The following is a 20883-nucleotide window of genomic DNA, read 5'->3' as shown; positions in this document are numbered from 1 at the left end:
TTTCCTCTTTTGAGAAATGTCTATTTCTATTGAGTTGTCTTTTTATATATAGTAGTGTTTTATGTATTTTGGATATTAATCCTTTGTCATGTATATATGTTTTAAATGTTTATTCCAAACTTGGTACTTTGTAAAGTTGTTGCTTGTCTTTTTTAACCATGTGGCCTCCTTGTTGAACCAAAGTTTTAAGTTTTATCTTTAAATGTGTCAGTCTTTTACTGTGTATATCTTGTATTTTGTGGCTACCCCACTGATTCTCAAATGGGGGAGATATTTTGCCTTCTAGGACGGGCCATTTGGCAATGTCAGGAGACAGTTTTTGGTTGTCCAAAACACCAGTTTTTAGTGGTGGTGCTGCTGGCGTCCAACAGGTAGAAGCCAGGATGCCGCTAATGATCCTACAGTACACAAGAGAGCCCCCACTACAAAGAGTTGTTCTGGCCTAAAATATCAGTAGTGCTGAAGCAGAGCAGGGTTTTGTCTTAGGACTATATTTTCTCCTGTAAGTTCTTATATGTTTGAGTTTTTAAAAAAATTTCTGTGTGTGTGTGAATGGTTTGTGCATAATTACTGTTTTCCAATGTCACTCTGAATATTTAGTCCATTCTTGACCCATTAATCTGAAACGCCACATTTATCGTGTTCTAATTTCTTACACACACACAGTCTGTTTTTGGACTTTCTTCTGTTCTGTGGCCTAATTTTCTATTTTGCTGAACCAATACCACAATATATATTAAATATGTAATATGTATATTAAATATGTATTATACTTTGATATCTGATAGGGAAAATACTCCCTCATGATAATTATAATTGTTATTTTGTTGGAAATCATATACTTTATCAGCTCCCATGCTCGTTATTTAAATAATAATATTTGGGGTCTAGTCTTACAGTTTTTGTCCAGATAATTTTAGAATCAGCTTGTCAAATAGTTTTTTCTTAAGGTGGCTTTATTGAGATGTAATTCACACAATTCATTATTTAAAGTGTACATTACTTTTAGTGTATTCACAGTTGTGCAGCCATCACCGCAGTCTAATTTTAGAACATTTTTATCACCCTCAAAAGAAACCCATACCTATTAGCAGTCACTCCCTATCCCATTCCCCGGTACCCTGGCCTTAGGCAACCACTATCTTACTGCCTTTATAGATCTGAATATTTTGTGTAAATGGAGTCATACAATTTGTGGTCTTTCGTGACTACCTTCTTTCACTTAGCATAATGTTTTCAAAGTTCATCTGTGTTGTGTCGTGTATCAGTACTCATTCGTTTTTATTGCTGAATAAAATTCCATCCTGTGGTGTATTTGTCTCCTAGGGCTACAGTAACAAAGTGACACACACACCTTGCAGTAGCTTTCAGTGACAGAAACGTGTTCTCTCACAGTTCTGGAGGCTGTGAAGTCCAAAGTCAAGGAGTCAGCAGGGCTGTGCTCTCTCTGAGGGCTGTGGGAGGATCTTTTCTTGCCTCTTCCCAGCTTCTACTGGTGGCTGGCAGTCCTCGTCTGCAGCTGGTTGACTCCAACCTCTGCCTCTGTCTTCACACGGCTTTCTTCCCCAAGTGTCTGTCTTCACATCCTAATTCTCTCTGTGTGAGTCTGTCTCTGCGTCTCTTCTCCCCTCATGTGAGAACACCAGGTATGTTGGATTAAAGGCCCACCCGACTCCAGTATGACCTGATTTTAACTTGATTATGTGTACGAAGACCTTATTTTGAAATAAGGTCACATTCACAGGTACCGGGGGCTAGGACTTCAACATATCTTTTTGGGGGACACAATTCCATCCATAATATTATGAATATGCTACATTTTATTTATCCATTTATCAGCTGATGGATATTTGGATTGTTTCCACTTTTTGGCTATTATGAATAGTGCTGCTGTGAACCTTTGTGTGGACATATATTTTCATTCCTCTTGGATATATACCTAGGAGTGGACTTTCTGGGTGATTAGCAACTCTCTGTTTAATTATTTGAGGAACTGCCAGACTGTTTTCCAAAACAGATGCACCATTTTACATTCCCACTAGGCGTGTATGCAAGCTCTAATATCTCCATATTATTGCCAGCTCTTATCTTTTTGATTAGAGCCATCCTAGTGGGTGTGAAGTGGTATCTCACTGTGACTTTGATTTGCATTTCCCTAATAGCTAATGATGTTGAGCATCTTTTCATGTGCTTATTGGCCATTTGTGTATCTTCTTTGAAGAAATGTCTATTCAACTCCTCGGTCATTTTTAATTAGTTTTTCTTTTTATTATTGAGTCGTAAGTTCTTTATATACTCTTGATACATGCCCTTACCAGATATATGACTTGCAAATATTTCCTCCCATTCTGTGCGTTGTCTTTTCACTTTCTTGATGGTCAATTCATTTTTAAAAAATTTTTTTGTTTTCCTTTCCCAAAGCCCCAGGACATGGTTGTATATTTAGGTGTAAATTGTTCTAGTTCTTCTATGTGAGCCACCAACACAGCATGGCAACTAGACCACTGGTGTGGTTCCGCGACTGGGAAGTGAACCCAGGCTGCCAAACTGGTGAGCACTGAACTTTAACCACTAGGCCATCAGGGCTGGCTCTAAAAAGTTTAAAAAAATTAAGTTTGTATTGAATTCATATATTGTTTTGAGTATTTCTGTAAAACAGTTATTCTTCCCTTCTTTTTTTTAAAAAAATAGGATGATTATAGTACCTTCTGCAGAGAGTTGTTGAAAGAATTAAATGAGTCATGTATACATGAGTACATATATGTGTAAAGTGCCTGGCACATGATATATGCTCTGTGTTAGCTGCTTTAATATGTCTCTGCTCTTCCAGTTGTCTTCTCTGTCATTAGTAAAGCTTTCTGTTTTTCTTCATATTGATCTTACACATTTCTTGTTGCGTTTATACCTAGGTTTGTGTGTGTGTATATGTGATTGTTTTGTGTAGTTTTAAAATAGTATATATTGCTGTTATGAATGGGATTTTCTTCATATTTTTATAATGAGCTTAGAAAGCTATTGATTTTATATTGATCAGACTTTCACAATTATCTTGTAAGTTGTGACAGTTATGACTTGTTTACGTATCCAGGTGATTGTGATGCAGCCATTCTGTTACGAGCTGTGGTTCTTTTCCATCCAGTCCTCTTCTGCCCTGATTTGAATCTTCCTCCCCTCTCAGCTCTACTGCTGTGACTCTTCTAACCTGTCTCCTGCTTCTAGCCTTGTCCTCCTCTGGTCTAGCACCCACACTGCCAACATGGCATTCTTTGAAATATGTCCCTCCCCTTAGAAGTTTGTTATTGGCTCTCCACTACTTGTAAGATTTTATCTTATAAGGTAATATAAGGCCCTTTATGACTTGACCTGCATCTACTCGTTCCAGCATCATCTCTATTTCCTTACTTACATATGCTCTAGCATAGCACTGTCCAGTAGAAATATAATGTGAGCCCTGTAAATAAAGTTTTCAAGTAGTCACATTAAAATATAAAAGGAAACAAGGTTAACTTAATTTTAATAACATGTTTTATTTAACCCAGTGTATCCAAAATATTACTTCAACAGAGATCTAAAAAATGAATATGGAATTCATAGAAAGTATAGTAGAGGTTACCAGGGGTTGGGGGAGGGGAGAATGGGAGGTTATTGTTTAGTGGGTACAGAGTTTCTGTTTGGGATAATGAAGAAGTTCTGGAAATGGATGGTGGTGTTGATCGCACAACATTGTGAATGTGGTTAATACCACTGAATTGTATACTTAAAAATGGTGAAAATGATAAATTTTGTGTTATGTATATTTCACTACAATAAAAAAAGATCACCTTAAAAATCAATGTGGGGGCCCAGCCTGGTGGTGTAGTGGTTAAGTTCACTCCACTTCAGCAGCCTGGAGTTCTCAGGTTCAGATCCCAGGTGCAGACCTATACACCACTCATCAAGCCATGCTGTGGCAGCCACGCCCATAGAAAATAGAGGAAGACTGGCACAGATGTTAGCTCAGGGCAAATCTTCCTCACACAGAAACATCAATATGGAAATTATCAGTGATATTTTCATTTTTTTTTGAAGTGAGTCTTCAAAATTCGGTAAGTATTTTACACTTACAGTGCATGTAAAGTTTGCTTGAACATTTCCCCCTGCACCGTGTTGCGTCTGTACCCATGCTGTGTCCTTGCACCTGCTGCTCCCTCTGCCTCAAGTGCCCTTCTCTCTGCCTTGTGCCCCTGGAGAACTTTTGCTCATTTTTTAATGCCAGTACCGATCTCAGATATCATCTCTCTCAGCAAGTGTTTCTCTTAATGATACCCCGCTCTTTCTCTTTCCCATCCGTGTACTGTGTGCTTCTGTTGTTGGTGTTGTCTCACTGTGCTGCAAATTGTTCGTTACATGTGTTTCTCCTTTCCTGAATCCTGAATTTATGAAAGCAGATCGTGCCTTTTAACCCTTTTTACTGAGAGTCCAGCACAATGTCTGACTTACTGAAGGTGCTGTATATGTGTTTGCTGAGTGAATCCTTTGGCTGGAAAAAACCCTGCACAAAACCTCTCTCAATAAAAATAAATTAATATGTTTCTTGAATGTTGCCAGGGTTCCCTCCTATGGAGGTACCCTATTTGCTCCTTCAGTTTCCCTCTGAGGCCTTTCTTTTACACAGGCCACACATGATGAAGAATAGGTCGGGAATCGATCTTTTTTTTTTTATTATTTTTTATCTTATTTTTTTTTCCTTTTTCTCCCCAAAGCCCCCCGGTACATAGTTGTATATTCTTAGTTGTGGGTCCTTCTAGTTGTGGCATGTGGGACGCCGCCTCAGCGTGGTCTGATGAGCAGTGCCATGTCAGCGCCCAGGATTCGAACCAATGAAACACTGGGCCGCCTGCAGCGGAGCGCGCGAACTTAACCACTCGGCCACGGGGCCAGCCCCTAGGTTGGGAATCAGACTGTGCACCTGGGAGCTCCAAATCTGAGGGGATCCCTTCTCAGTGGAAGCAAGTCAATAATAATTTTTTTTTAAGCTTTTCTCCTTTAATGTAACCTCATTTTAATGTTATTAAATATAGACAGTATGATATGCAAAAATGACTTTTAGAAATGAATTAATAAAAACATGTTAGAAGATGTTATTTTCTTTGAAAACAAATTCACTTTTCTTTACAAAATCATGTTTTAATTGAGAGGGAAGGCACAATCAAAATGCAAATTGGTCTCAAAGGATGAAACATTTGGCTGAAACAAACAAGATATAATTGAGAAGAAAAATGTAAAGCTTTGGATTTAAGTGCAAAGTATAAATTATGAATATATAAAATGGGGAACTTGATTTGGTATCAATGAATTTTAATTTACCACAAGCTTTATATGACCCCTTAGTGTGATTCTGCTACTCACAAACATGTCATTTCATACAGCATTAATAAAATACAGGGTCCAGACTTTGGGAAGTAATAGTGTCAGTGTGGTCCACACCAATTAGACCATGATGAATACAGACCTGGGGGCCACATTTTAAGAGGTACATTGACAAACTTCGAGCTCTTCAGAAGAATCTGGCCACAACGGTCAGTGGCCTGTCAACTAGGTCACAGGAAGACTGGTTGGGTTAAGTAAGATGTTCTAAGGGAGGTCGTAAGAGCTGTCTTAACATATTTCGCAGCTCTCAGGAGGGAGTGAACACTTTTGTCATTTTGAAGCCAGACTGAGCATCAAAGAGAGCAATCTCTATGTAGGGAACTTTTAGAGAATACAAGGACTTTTCAATAAAAGCTGCCTCTTGAGGTAATGAACTCCGTTCTTAGAATATTCAGGTAGAAACCAGGTCGTGATCTGTCAGGATTAGCACGGAAAGGATTCTTGAATTGTATGGGAGCTGAATTTGGCTCCTAAATTTTAACTCTGTGATTCTTTTTTTCCTTTTGATGGGAGTTCTGTGGTTTGTAGAACCCCAGTGGTAGTAATTGGCAACATTTGTTGAACCCTAATGTGCTAGCCAATGTGCTGGGTGAAGTATATTGACATCTTACTGAAGCCTCGCAATGATCCTACATGGTAGATACTGTCTTTCCCATTTACCGATAAGGAAACTGGGGCTTAGAGAATTTCACTAAATTGTCCAAGTTTGTATAATAGCTAGCAAGTGGCAGAGGTGGGATTTGAACCCAGGGTATTAGACTCTAGGGTCCCTGTTGCTATCCTCTACCTTATGCTACTCTCTGACACATTGACATATTTGTTTAATTCATTAAAACAGGATTTATTTCAGGAATATAATCGTCTGTCTTAAGTGTTAAGTGGAATATTTACATTGTCTATCGCTAAAAAGCCCCATTAAAAAAAACTTGTTTTTCTCTAATTATGAATATATACGTACTCATACAGAATTTGAAAAATCAGAATTATTTATAATCCTACTACCTTATGTAACCACTGTTATCAGTTTGCTGTTTAATTATTTTATGCAATTAAAAAAAACAAGAATGGCAGATTAAGTCACAGGAGATGGCGAGGCATTGAAAGGTTTGGATTCCGGAGCGAGCCTTTAGCAAGGTGTCTTAGTCTGTTCGGGCTGCTATAATAGAATACCACAGACTGGGTGGCTTGTAAACAGAAATTTATTTCTCACAGTTCTGGAGGCTGCAAGTCGGAGATCAGGGTGCCAGCATGGCTTGGTCCTGATGAGAGCTCTTTTCCGGGTTGCGACTCCTGACCTCTCCTTGTGTCCTCACATGGCAGAGATCACAGAAAGGAAGCATGCTCTCTTCTGACTTTTATGTGGCCTCTGATCCCATTCTCAAGGGCTCCACCCTCACGACCTCGTCTAATCCTAATTGCCTTCCAAAGGCCCCACCTCCTAATACCATCACATTAGGGGATAGGGTTTCAACATATGTGTTTTGGAGGGACACATATTCAGTCTATAATACAAGATTTGATTTTTCTCACTCCTAGCCCGGTATTGAACCATACTGCTGTTTTATAGCATCAAGGCTCAACAAGGGAAAAAAAATTTTTCATTTGAATAGATTTTTGTAATTCGATGATTGAATTAGAGAAATCATAAAATGTTAACATATAATACCTTGAATTGAGTTTTGTTCATTCTATAAATACTTCTTGTTGTCAGCTCTGTGCTAGTTGCTAGGGATGTATGTGGTGGTAAAGAAGCCAGTTAGGATCCCTGTGTCATGGGGTTTACATTCTAGTGGGAAAGAGAGACAGTGAATAAACCAATAGTTATTCATTCATCAGTCAGGCCAACAGGAGAAAAATCAGAAAGATCTCTGAATTTTGGCAAATGCGTACACCTGCATAAGCCAAACCCCCATCAAGACAGGGAACTTTACCACAGTCCCGGAAAGTTCTCTCATGCCTGAAATGCCCTTCCGTAGAATTTGGCATGACTGGCTCCTTTTCACTTATTCAGTGCTCAGCTTAAATGTCTGTTCCCTGTACTCTCCTCCCCCAGAGGCAACTAGTGTTCAGATTTTTTTCTACCATAGATTAGTTTTAGCTGTTCTAGAACTTTATATAAAGAGAACCATACAGTACCTCTTTTGTGTCTGGCTTCTTTCACTCAGTCTAATGTTTTTTGAGATTCATCCATGTTGCGTGTATCAGTAATTCATTCCTTTTTATTGCTGAGTAGTATTCCATTGTATGGATGTACCCACCACTTGGGCTGTTTCCAGGTTTTGGCTGTTAGGAATAAAGCTGTTAAGAACATTCTTATACATCTTTTTGTGTGTGTGTGTGTACAGGAACAGCAACTTTGTTCATGCTAGTTACAAACTGGAATCAACCCAAATGTCCATCAACAGGAAAATGAATAAACACATTGTGGTAGATCCACACAATGGAATAGCCTCAACAAAGAAAGAAATAAGCTTCTATTCATCCAGTAACGTGGATGATGAGCAAAAGAAGTCAGACACCAAAGCATACATGATATGTTATTCCATATAGGAAATCCACTAACAAGCCAAGTTAATATATGGTGATAGAAAGGACAGCAATTGTTGCCTTTGGGAAGCTCCCTGCCTCCAGGTAGTCACTTGTGGATTAAGGGGTAGAAGATGCACTGTTCTGTTCTACATTTTTCAAATAACACATTAGTTTTCAGCATCATGGCTCCCTTATAATCTTCACTGCCTCTTCAGGATTCCATAGGGCATATTGGTTGACCACTTTTTTTTTTTTGGTGAGGAAAATTGGCACTGAGCTAACATCTGTTGCTAATCTTCCTCTTTTTGCTTGAGGAAGACTGTCACTGAGCTAACATCTGTGCCAATCTTCCTCTATTTTGTATGTGGGACCCTGCCACAGCATGGCTTGATGAGTGGTGTGTAGGTCTGCACCTGTGATCCGAACCCATGAACTCTGGGCTGCCGAAGTGGATCATGCAAACTTAACTACTACACCACCAGGCCACTCCCTAGCGCCTCTCTGACCACTTTTTGTCTTATAGATTTGGGTTAAAATCTCGCATCTGCTCATTGCCCAGTGCCATTCTCTTTGTCATTGTGAATCCACTTCCTTTATGAGCATTTTAGTGTCTTTTTTGGTTTTTTTTTCCTTAGATCTGGTCTTCTGCCTGTTTTGCACAGCCCATGAACTGAGAATGATTTTTATATATTTTTTATTAAGACCATAATAGTTTATAACATTGTGAAATTTCAGTTGTACATTATCATTTGTCAGTCTCAATATATATGTGCCCATTTACCCCTTATGCCCACCACCCAACACCCCTTTCCCTCTGGTAACCACTAATCTGTTCTCTTTGTCCACATGTTTATCTTCCTCATGTGAGTGAAATCATGGGGTGTTTGCCTTTCTCTATCTGGCTTATTTCACTTAACATAATACCCTCAAGGTCCATTCACGTTGTAAATGGGAAAATTTTGTCTTTTTTGAAGGCTGAGCACTATTCCATTGTATATATACCACATCTTTATCCAATCATCAGTTGATGGGCACTTGGGTTGCTTCCCGTCTTGGCTATTGTGACTAATGCTACAATGGACATAGGGTGCATAAGTCTCTTTGCATTGTTGATTTCAAGTTCTTTGGATAAATACCCAGTAGTGGGATAGCTGGGTCGTATGGTAATTCTATTTTTAGTTTTTCAAGGAATCTCCATACTGTTTTCCATAGGGGCTGCACCAGTTTGCATTCCCACCAGCAGTGTATGAGGGTTCCCTTTTCTCCACAACCTCTCCAACATTTGTTATTTTTTGTCTTGGTGATTATAGCCATTCTAATGAGTGTAGGGTGATATCTTAGTGTAGTTTTGATTTGCATTTCCCTTATGATTCGTGATTTTGAGCATCTTTTCATGTGCTTATTGGCTTTCTGTGTATCTTCTTTGGAAAATTGTCTGTTCATATCCTCTGTGCATTTTTTGATTGCATTGTCTGTTTTTTGTTGTTCATTTGTGTGCATTCTTTATATATTTTGGATGTTAACCCACTTTATATATTTTGGAGATAATATGTGACTTACGAAAGTTTTCTCTCAGTCAGTGGGTTGTCTTTTTGTTTTGTTCCTGGTGTCCTTTGCCTTGCAGAAGCTCTTTAGTCTGATGAAATCCCACTTGTTTATTTTTTCTTTTGTTTCCCTTGTCCATGTAGACATGGTATTCGAAAAGATCCGTCTAAGACTGATGTCAGAGAGTGTACTGCCTATATTTTCTTCTAGGAGTTGTATGGTTTCATGTCTTACCTTCAAGTCTTTGATCCATTTTGAGTTAATTTTTGTGTGTGGTGAAAGATAATGGCATCTTCATTCTTTTGCATGTGGCTGTCCAGTTTTCCCAACACCATTTATTGAAGAGACTTTCCTTTCTCCATTGTATGTTCTTAGCTTCTTTGTCGAAGATTAGCTATCTGTAGATGTGTGGTTTTATTCCTGGGCTTTCAATTCTGTTCCACTGATCTGTGTGCCTGTTTTTGTACCAGCACCATGCTGTTTTGATTACTATAGTTTTGCAGTGTATTTTGAAATCAGGGATTGTGGTGCCTCCAGCTTTGTTCTTTTTTCTCATGATTTCTTTAGCTATTCAGGGTCTTTTCTTGCCCCATATGAATTTTAGGATTCTTTGTTCTATTTCTATGAAGAACGTCATTGGGATTTTGATTGGGATTGCATTGAATCTGTAGATTGCTTTTGTTAGTATGGACATTTTAACTATATTTACTCGTCCAATCCATGTGCATGGAATCTCTTTCCATTTCTTTATGTCATGTTGATTTCTTTCAATAGTGTCTTACAGTTTTCATTGTATAGGTCTTTCACCTCCTTGGTTAAATTTATTCCCAAATACTTTATTCTTTTTGTTGCAATTATAAATGGGATTGTATTCTTGAGTTCTCTTTCGGCTAGTTCATTTTTAGTGTATAGAAATGCAGCTGTTTTTTGTAAGTTGATTTTGTACCCTGTAACTTTGCTGTTGTTGAGTATTTCTAATACTTTTCCTATGGATTCTTTAGGGTTTTCTATGTATAAAATCATGTCATCTGCAAATAGCAAGAGTTTCACTTCTTCATTGCCTATTTTGATTCCTTTTATTTCTTTTTCTTGCCTAATTGCTCTGGCCAACACCTCCAGGACTATGTTGAATAAGAGTGGCAAGAATGGTCACCCTTGTCTTGTTTCTGTTCTCAGAGGGATGGCTTGTACTTTTTCCCTGTTGAGTGTGATATTGGCTGTGGGTTTGTCATATATGGCCTTTATTATGTTGAGGTACTTTCCTTCTATACTCATTTTGTTGAGAGTTTTTATCATAAGTGGATGTTGGATCCTGTCGAATGCTTTCTGTACATCTATTGAGATGATCTTGTGGTTTTTATTCATCCTTTTGTTAATGAGGTATATCACATTGATTTGCAGATGTTGAACCATCCCTACATCCCTGGTATAAATCACACTTGATCATGGTATATGATCTTTTTAATGTATTGCTGTATTCAGTTTGCCAGTATTTTGTTGTGGATTTTTACATCTGTGTTCATCAGCGATATTGGCCTGTAATTTTCCTTCTTTGTGTTGTCCATCTCTGGCTTTGGGATCAGGGTGATGTTGGCCTCATAGAATGTGTTAGGAAGTATTTTGTCGTCCTCAATTTTTTGGAATAGTTTGAGAAGGATAGGTATTAAATCTTCTTTGAATGTTTGGTAGAATTTTCCCAGGGAAGCCATCTGTTCCTGGACTTTTATTTTTGGGCAGGTTTTTGATTACTGTTTCAATCTCTTTATTGTGATTAGTCTATTCAGATTCTCTATTTCTTCTTGGTTCTGTTTTGGGAGGTTGTATGAGTCTAAGAATTTATCCATTTCTTCTAGATTGTCCAATTTGTTGGCATATAGTTTTTTCACAGTATTCTCTTATAATCCTCTGTATTTCTGTGGTATCTGTTATAAGTTCTCCTCTTTCATTTCTAATTTTATTTATTTGAGCCTTCTCTCTCTTTTTCTTAGTGAGTCTGGCTAAGAGTTTGTCAGTTGTGTTTATCTTCTCAAAGAACCAGCTCTTTGTTTCATTGATCCTTTCTACTGTTTTTCTGGTTTCAATTTCATTTATTTCTGCTCTAATTTTTATTATTTCCCTCTTTCTGCTGACTTTGGGCTTTGTTTGTTGTTCTTTTTCTAATTCTGTTAAGTGTAGTTTAAGATTGTGTGTTTGAGATTTTTCTTGTTTTTTAAGATGGGCCTGTATTGCCAAGAATTTCCCTCTTAGGACCGCTCTAGCTGCATCCCATGTGAGTTGGTATGGTGTATTTTCATTCTCATTTGTCTCCAGATATTTTTTTTTCTCCTTTAATTTCTTCAGTGATCCATTGGTTGTTCAGTAGCATGTTGTTTGCTCTCCACGTTTGTCACTTTCCCAGCTTTTTTCTTGTAGTTGATTTCTAGTTTCATAGCATTATGATCAGAAAAGGTACTCGATAGGATTTCTTTTTTTTTTTTGTATGTGAGGAAGATTGGCCCTGAGCTAACATCTGTTGCCAATCTTTCTGTTTTTGCTTGAGAAAGATTGCCACTGAGCTAACATCTGTATCAGTCTTCCCCTATTTTTTTTGGATGCCGTCATGGCATGGCTTGATGAGCAATGCTGCTAAGTCTGCTCCCAGGATCCAAACCTGTGAACCCCGGGCCACTGAAGCAGAGCACATGAACTTAACCATTATGCCACCGGGCTGGCCCCATTGATATGATTTCAGTCTTGTTAAATTTATTGAGGCTTGCCTTGTTTCCCAACATATGGTCTGTCTTTGAAAATGTTCCATGTGTACTTGAAAAGAATGTGTATCTGTTATTTTTGGATGAAGTGTTCTGTATATATCTGTTAAGTCCATCTAGTCTAGTTTTTTGTTTAAATCTACTGTTTCCTTGTTGGCTGTCTGTCTGGATGATCTGTCCATTGATGTAAGTGGGGTGTTAAGGTCCCCTGCTATTATTGTGTTGTCATTAATATCTCCTTTTTGGTTTGTTAATAGTTGCTTTGTGTACTTTGTGTGCTCCTGTGTTGGGTGTATATATGTGCTTATAAGTGTTATGTCTTCTTGGTGAACTTATACAAATCTTTTTGTGGGCGAATTTAACTTATCCAGCTTGGGACTCAGAGAACTCTACCAAATCTGACCTCCTTCGTCTTCCAAATCTTCATTATGTGGATATTGAGTTTCCCAATCCATCCTCCATGCTCCGCTGTTATGTTTTCTACCTCCTTGTCTCTGGGCTACGTTCTAAGTAACTTCCTCATGTTTCTCTTCAATTCCGTAACTCTCTCTCTCTCTATGTCTGATCTGCTGTTTCGCCTGTGTATTGAGTATTAAAAAATTTTAACTGATATTTTTCATATGTAGAATTTCTACTTTCTGTTGCCTCCTCTGCATGTTTTAGATTTTATTTTCCTTTATTTCCCTGAATGTTCTTACTTTCAAGGCCCTTTCGGATCTCAGATGTGGGTATTTTTGTTTGATGGCTCTGATCTGTCCTGCTTGGCTGGGGTTTCTCGCTTTTGTTTTGATCTGTTGGTGAGTGCTCATCTAGGGACTGGTCTCCTGGGGAGGTCTGGCATGTTTCCTGCATGGTAGAAACATGTGTATATGAAACAGTTTTATGATCGACTCTGCCTGGTCCCAACAGAATTCACCAATTCTGACCATTTTAGTTTTAGTTCCTTCCTTAGGGTTTCCTTTTAGGAGGATAATAATAACTTGGGCCCTGTACTGGTCCAGAGTGCAGGCTTGAGGGTGTGCTCTCTCCTGAGGGACTCTGGTCGTGCTCTCAGCCTTGAGCAGGTGGCTGGCCTGGGCCACGGTGGGTGCACACTTTCAGGTTCCTGTTCATGGACAAGGTGGCACTCTCTTGGGTCCCAGCTACGCCCTGGTTCTGTGGCCTAGACGTCTGTCCCTGGGCTGCTGATGGACCAGCTTTATCTCTGCCCAGCGTTACCTCCCACCCCTGGGGCTTCCACTCTTCCATTTCTGATGATTTCCCTTTCTTCTTTTTGAGTTCGATTGTGTATTAAACTTTTATCTTCTCAGTGTTGTCTCCAGCATTTGTATTGTTTAGCATGGGAAAGGGAAGAGTTTTTATATCTTCTCAGATTATTTTATTTTTTTAAAAAATTTATTATTTTTTTATATTTCTCCCTCCTTTCTCAGATTATTTTAATTAGGAAATCTCTCTGTGCAAGTTCTTTAATCTCATTAAGCCTCAGTTTCCTTTTCAGTAAAAGTTTAGGAGAAAGTATATATGAGTACTTAGCACAGTTTCCGCAGTAAAGCCAATAGTTTTTTTTGTTGTTTTTTTTCAAAGATTTTTTTTTAAATTTTTACCTTTTCTCCCAAAGCCCCCTGGTACATAGTCATGTATTTTTAATTGTGGGTCCTTCTAGTTGTGACATGTGGGACGCCACCTCAGCATGGCTTGATGAGCAGTGCCGTGTCTGCTCCCAGGATCCAAACCGGCGAAACCCTGGGCTGCCGAAGCAGAGCATGTGAACTTAACCACTTGGCCATGGGGCTGGCCCCCAATAGTTTTTAAAAAGGGTAGCCATTTTACTATTTTCGTTAGTAGTGTAATAATTGTTGTGATTCCATTTTTCCTCTCCAATGCCGAATATTTCTGTAGGCATGATTATAGCCCAGGGTTGTTGTAGATATTAAATTATTTTTAAAACTTTGCTGTTGAATCTTTTTAAAAGTGATAAAAACAGTACACATTCTATGAGAAACCGTCAGCCATAGAGAAGTGTAGGTGGAGTCTGGCAGATCGCTGAGTCTGTGGGCAATACAGATTTTAGACCAGAGCCCACAGATGGGTAGCCCAGAGCCCAGAGTGTTTTTGTTTGGTTGGCACAGTGTTTTAAAAACTGTGAATTTGCTGCTGACACTTGAAAATGGTGACATTTCACGTAAAATCCCAATATCTGACTTCCCTTGAATACTCAAGTTATCTGAAGGCACTGGGCCTTCTTCCCGAACAGGATCAGTCAGCTCGTGCTCGGTGGTTGCTGTTCCATGTTTCGTCTCCATCACTGAGGCCAAGGGCCGCTTCCCATTTATTGTTATGCTTTTACTGTGGTTTTTTAAATAGTACAGAATAGTACTATATACCTATTTCTCTGTCAAAAATAGGAAAAAAAAAGATGGAGAAAACCATGTTATAAGACAAATGATAAGGAGACTATTTCATGGTAGAAATGAAGATGGTTCCTACATATTTACTGGGGCGTCTGTGTCACTTTTCTTGTGCTTGGCTTGCTTTACTTGCTTATGTTACCCTGTCTTGACCCTATGGACATTTCAATTTGCAGGCTCCTCCTGAGCGTCTTGGATCTCTCTCTAAGCTCTGTCCTTTTCTTTTCTAGTCCCGCCTTCCTTTTTGTTCTGCCCTAGCTCACCCTCAATAACTGAGTCTGTTTCTATGGAGAACTGCGGAGACTTCTGGAGCAACAGAAAATCCACGCTTACTCAAGCCTGTGTGCTTTGTCCCCCACTGGCCACACCTTCCAGAAAAGCAAAGAAATCTTCCCCCCAACTTACAGATGATTCAGTTTTTTCATTGAAAAGCAGAAGTTTCCATTCAGCTGTTAGAGATTGAAGGTTTAAAGTGCAAACACGTTGAAGAAGACCCGTGAACTGAAATTTGCTCACTAATAGATCAGCAAGTGGAAGTGAGAGTCCAGCTTATTGTTTTGACTGACATGATCTTATGTGGTTAGGAGATCTCCGGGCAACTGGTAGAGAGCAAGGGGGTTTCCCCAGGTGAGAATGGAGATGGAGATGGAGTACAGAAGGTAGGAAAGTGAGAAAATTAACATATCACTGTTTCATGTGGAAAGGTGTAGCAGTTTTTTAGTTTGCTGGCACATGGATTGGAATGGAATACTTTTTAGGGGAAAACTAGTTTCCATATTGGTTTAAATTCTGTGTGTAAACATATTGTTGCATTTGTTTTGCAGGTTGTGGGATTAGTGATATGCTTTCCTAGACAGCAGAAAAGTCAAAGATGTCGAGACACTTAGTGGCTTTGACAGTGACCACCCTTCTTGGTGTGGCTGTGGGGGGGTTTGTCCTCTGGAAAGGCATCCAGCGCCGGAGAAGTAAAACGAGTTGTGTGACCCTGTGGCGGCAGCAGCAGCAGCAGCAGCAAGCACGAGACAGGAGAGAGCCGCCCCCTCCGGAAGAAGAGCAGCTGCGCCCCAGTGCCCCCAGAGCCTCGTGGGAGGAGAAGATCCTCGAGGCAAAGGTGGTGACTGTGTCTCACGGGGCAGAGTGGGATCAGATCGAGCCCTTGCTGAGGAGTGAGCTAGAAGATTTCCCGGTACTTGGAATTGACTGTGAGTGGGTAAGTTAAAAAGCAAAATGAGGGGCCGGCCCCGTGGCCGAGTGGTTACATTCACGCTCCGCTGAGGTGGCCCAGGGTTTCGCCACTTCAAATCCTGGGCACAGACATGGCACCGCTCATCAAGCCTTGCTGAGGCGGCGTCCCATATGCCACAACTAGAAGGACCCACAACTAAAAATACACAACTATGTACCGGGGGGCTTTGGGAGAAAAAGGAAAAATAAAATCTTTAAAAAAAAGAAAGTGAAATGAAACAAATAAATCTTTTCTGCTTTTCCAACTAGGGACCTTGAATAGTCAAGTAGAGTATAAGATTAAAGGAGAATTGGCTTGTTCACAACTTGTTTGTAAGTAGATTTTAGCAGAAGGAGAAGCTGCTTCTCTTCTCTGGACAGGGGAGTGCTTATAATCATGGATCCTGGAGTCAGAGCTGTATGAGTTCCATTTTACCACTTACTGTCTGTAGACTTGGACAAGCTCCTTGCCCTCCCTGAGGTCAGTGTACTTGTTTGTAATAGGGCTGTAATGGCATCTGCCTCCCAGGGCTTTCCTAAGGCTTCAGATAGATCACCCCTATAAAGACTTCAGCACAATTTTAACACATAGTAAATGTTCAGTAATAACTACTATTAATATTTTTGTTAGTATTTTCCTAAGGATGCTGTGGAGAATGTAGTTAAGGAAGTCTGTTTAAATGGGAATTATTACACAAATTAGGATTTAAAAAGATAACAGTTAAAATTTGAAACATTGTTTACTCCAAGCCAGACACTGTGCTGTTTTGTTTGCATCATCTCATTTAATTTTCACAATAATCGTATGTAGGAAGAAACTGTTATTATCTTCACTTTACAGATAGGAAACAGAGGCATAAAAAAGTTTAGTTACTTGTCCAAGGCCACAAAGCCAGTAACCAGCATTTGAGCCCAGGGCTTTCTAGCCATCTGGTTGATTTTTCTAATAGCTTTACTTTGGGGAGTTGTTTCATCATTGTGGTGAGGATAATGTGTTACCCCTGCTCTTCCATCCTTCTGATTCACAGAGTGAACTTTAATCTCCTTGACACAGAAGATATTACAAAAATGTAAATAAATCATAGTTATCATCTTTTGTTAATTCAGCATAATACCTTGCCAACATCCCTGACATATGTCTTCTGGATATCCAGAGTACAGCCAAGAGCCAGGAAATGTAATCAAAAGAGGCCCTAAGCAGAATAGCTGCCACAAGGTCAGAGGCGGTAGGAAGGGCTGCCAGATGCAATTCAGTGACGACCAAGAAGAGAGCAGTGTTTAGTAGTCACCCAGGCCCTTCACCTTAGCTACTGGGTATTTCTGTACATCAGCAATAGTAGTAGTCGTTTATACCATTGACCTTGGGCCATCAAGAAAGATTAGGTACTTTTAGTTGATTCTGTATAAGAAATTATATCGTTTTAGAAATATTTACTTATTTCTATATCATTTTAGAAATATTTACACCAACAACAATAGAAGAAAACATTAGTAGACAGTGAGCTTTAGTAGCTTAGGAAAATTCACATTTGTGAATATCGGGATTATTCCAACTAAATGAAGTGTAACTGTAGCAGCTACGGGGTAGTGTGAGGTGAATAGTTAGTAACAGCGCTTGACTTAATGGTAATACATTGAATCACTGTGCAGACTCGAGGATAAATTAAAGTGGCAAATAATCCAAAACTCACTTCATTTTGACTTTCAATAGATGTTGAACTCTTGCTGGATGCCACATCTCCTTCGGGTGTGACTGCATTTCCCTGATAGCTGCTACCCTGAAAAACTTCGTGAAAGTCATCCATGTTTGTTCTCTCCTTTCTTCCATTTCTGTTTCCCTTTCTCTTTCATTTGCTTTGTGTGTTTGTTTAGTTATTGTTTTTGTTCTTGTTTTAGACAGTCAGTATTTGTTTTGATTTGCCAAAGTGTTTACCCTTCTTTTTTTGCGTGTGTGAGGAAGATTCACCTTGAGCTAACATCTGTTTCAATCCTTTTTTGTTTTGTTTTGTTTTTACTTGAGGAAGATTAGCCCTGAGCTAACGTCTGTGCCAGTCCTCCTCTCTTTTGTATGTGGGACACCTCCACAGCATGGCTGATGAGTGGAGTGGTCCAAACCCAGGATCTGAAACCACAAACCCAGGCTGCCAAAGCAGAGCGCATGGAATTTTAACCATTTGGCCACGGGGCCAGCCACTACTTACCCTTTTCTTTGCTCGTCTCTCCTTTTCTCTCAGATCTTTTTAGAATCATTTTCTTTCTTTTTTTTTCTTTTCTTTCTTTCTCTCTCTTTTTTTTTTTTTTTGGTGAGGAAGATTGGCCCTGAGCTAACATCTGTTGCCAATCTTCCTCTTTTTGCTTGAGGAAGATTGACCCTGAGCTAACACCTGTGCCAATCTTTCCTCTATTTTGTATGTGGGTCACCGCCACATCATGGCTTGATGAGTAGTGTAGGTCCTCACCTGGGATCCGAACCTGTGAACCTGGGCCACCAAAGCAGAGTGTGCTGAACTTAACCACTATGCCACCAGACTGGCCCCTGGAATCATTTTCTTTAAGGTCATCCTTCAGAAGTTCATTTCTTGAGGGCTCATTGATAATAAACTTATTATCATTGTTATTATTTTGAAAGTGTCTGTTTTATGCTCTTGATCTTGAAAGATATTTTCACTGGATATAAAATTCTAGCTTGGAAACTTATTATCATTTTCAAGCTAGTATTCCATTGTCTTCTGGCTTCCATTGTTGCTGTTGAAAATAACTGTCAGTCTGAATGTTGATTCCTTATAAGTAATCTAATTTTTTGTTATCTCCTTTTAAGATCTTCTCTTTGAGTTTGTGGTTCTGAAGATTTACTGGGATGAGACTAGGCACCGTCTTCTTTCTGTACTTCCATATTGAGATTCAGAGAGAGATCTGGATATAAGGATAGGTGTCTTTTATTAAAGTTAAAATTCTCTTTGAAGATTGTCTTTACCTTGTTTTTTCTTCTTTTTTTCCCTCCTCCTCCTTATTCTTTCTTGCTGGAATTTGATCAGTTGTATTCTCAACTTTTCATGCAATCCTACATGTCTGTAATCTCTTGTATAGTTCACGTATCTTAGTCTCTGGATTCATTCTGCACAATTTCTTCAGGTCTCTTTGACAGTTCCCTTTTTCTTTCTTTAGCTTTGTCTAATCTGGTGTTTAACTTGCCCGTTGAGTCTTTTTTTTTTTTTTTACCTTTTTATTGTGAAATAAAACACATCAAGAAAAGTGCCTGAAACAAAAATAAACAGCTAAATGATTTATCTAAAGAGAACAGCTGTGGAACTAGAAACTAGGTCAAGAAACAGAAGGTTGCCAGTACCCCAGAAGCTGCCCTTGTACCCCTTGTGATCGTTGTCTCTCCCCTCCCCTCTAAGGGTTACTGTTATCCTGATTTCATGATAGTTACTTTCTTATTTTTCTTTATACTTTTATTACTCAAGCATGCATCCCTAACTATTGTAATTTAGTTTTGTCTGCTTTTTAAATTTAATATAAATGAAACCATCAAATATATATTCTTTTGTATGTGGGTTCTGTTGCTTGACCTTATGTTTGTGAGATTTACCTCTGTTGTGTGTGACTGTGATTGATTGCCATGTAGTGATCCGTTGTATAAATACATGACAATTTATTCATCTATTGTAGTACTGATGGACATTTGAGTTGTTCATGGTTTGGGGCTCTTACAAAGAAATGCTGCAACGAACGTGTGCATTCATTATTATTGGCATAGGCGTCTATGAGTGGAGTCCTGGGTTGTAGAGTTTATATATGTATCTTTAACTTTTACAGATAGTCAAAACTGTTTTCCAAGGTAGTTTTAACTAATTTGCCCTCCTTACCTTACTTTATCGGTAGTGTAAGAGTGTACCCGTGGTTTCCAACTGTTTTCGGAAGTGGTTCTATTCAACGTTTTGCCTTCAGCATTGTCATATTGACATGATATCTGCAGTAGGTTTGTTTGTAGATCCTTTTACCAGATTAAATACATTCAGTTCTATTTTTGGTTTGATAAAATAATAATTTGTTTTGTTTTGTTTTTTACTAAAGGGTGTTCTTTTTAGATCTGTTTCTTGCAGGCCTGGACCTACCCAGATTTTTATTATAATTTTTTTAGGCCATATTGGTTTATAGCATTGGGTAATTTCAGGTGTACATTAAATATATCAGTTTCTGTATAGACTGCATCATGCTAACCACCAATAGTCTAGTTTTTATCCGTCACCCTGCCTATGTGCCCCTTTACCCATTTCGCCCTGCCCCCACCCCCTTCCCCTCTGGTAACCACTAATCTGTTCTCTTTGTGCATGAGTTTGTTTATCTTCCACATATGAGTGAAATCATACGGTGTTTGTCTTTCTCTGATTGGCTTATTTCGCTTAACATAATACCCTCAGGGTTCATCCATGTTGTTGCAAAGGGGACGATTTTAGGTAAGAGTTTTTTTAAAATCATGAATAGTTGTTGAATTTTATCAAGTGCTTTTTCTGTGTGTCTTGAGATGACTATGTAGTTTTTCTTATTTATTCTGTTGTGGTGAAATATGTTGATTTTCGAATTCCTAAGATAAATCCAAGTTGGTCACCATGTTGTATTCTTTGTATACATTGTCAAATTCATTTTGCTAATGTTTTTTAGAGGATTAAAAAAAATCTGTGTTCATGAGTGATATGGGCTTATAATTTTGCTTTCTGAAAATGACCTTGTCAGATTTTGATGCAGTTATGCTGGCCTCAGACAACAGGTTAGGGCTGTTCCTTATTTAAATGTTCCCTGGAAGAGTCTGTGTAAGACTCACTCATTAAATGTTTGATTAGGATCTGGTGAGGCCATCTGAAGTGTTCTTTTAAGGAAGTTTTTGAAATATGGCTTCAGTTTCTGTAATAGTTCTGGGGTGGTTCATATTTTCTGTTTCTTGAAGTCTGTTTTGATTAGTTTTTTCATCTGAATCTGTCCTGTTTCAAATCTTAAAATTATAAGTATAAACTTGT

At 38.8% G+C, this 20883-nt stretch overlaps 1 protein-coding gene across 2 annotated transcripts in view; it reads left to right on the top strand.

Moving 5' to 3' along the window:
• Positions 1-20883, top strand: part of LOC124233769 (exonuclease 3'-5' domain-containing protein 2) — a 47067-nt gene that overhangs the window by 2860 nt on the left and 23324 nt on the right. For both annotated transcript variants that reach the window (XM_046650955.1, XM_046650956.1), the window contains one exon: positions 15466-15851. In XM_046650955.1, the coding sequence (XP_046506911.1) occupies positions 15513-15851 (339 nt within the window). In that variant the 5' untranslated portion in view covers positions 15466-15512. Of the gene's footprint in view, positions 1-15465; positions 15852-20883 lie in introns of those variants that run through there.

This window comes from Equus quagga, unplaced genomic scaffold (genome assembly GCF_021613505.1).
Source record: "Equus quagga isolate Etosha38 unplaced genomic scaffold, UCLA_HA_Equagga_1.0 220_RagTag, whole genome shotgun sequence".
Taxonomy (NCBI): Eukaryota; Metazoa; Chordata; class Mammalia; order Perissodactyla; family Equidae; genus Equus; species Equus quagga.
Note: the sequence above shows the minus strand (reverse complement) of the source record. Positions and strands in the feature narration are given on the sequence as shown.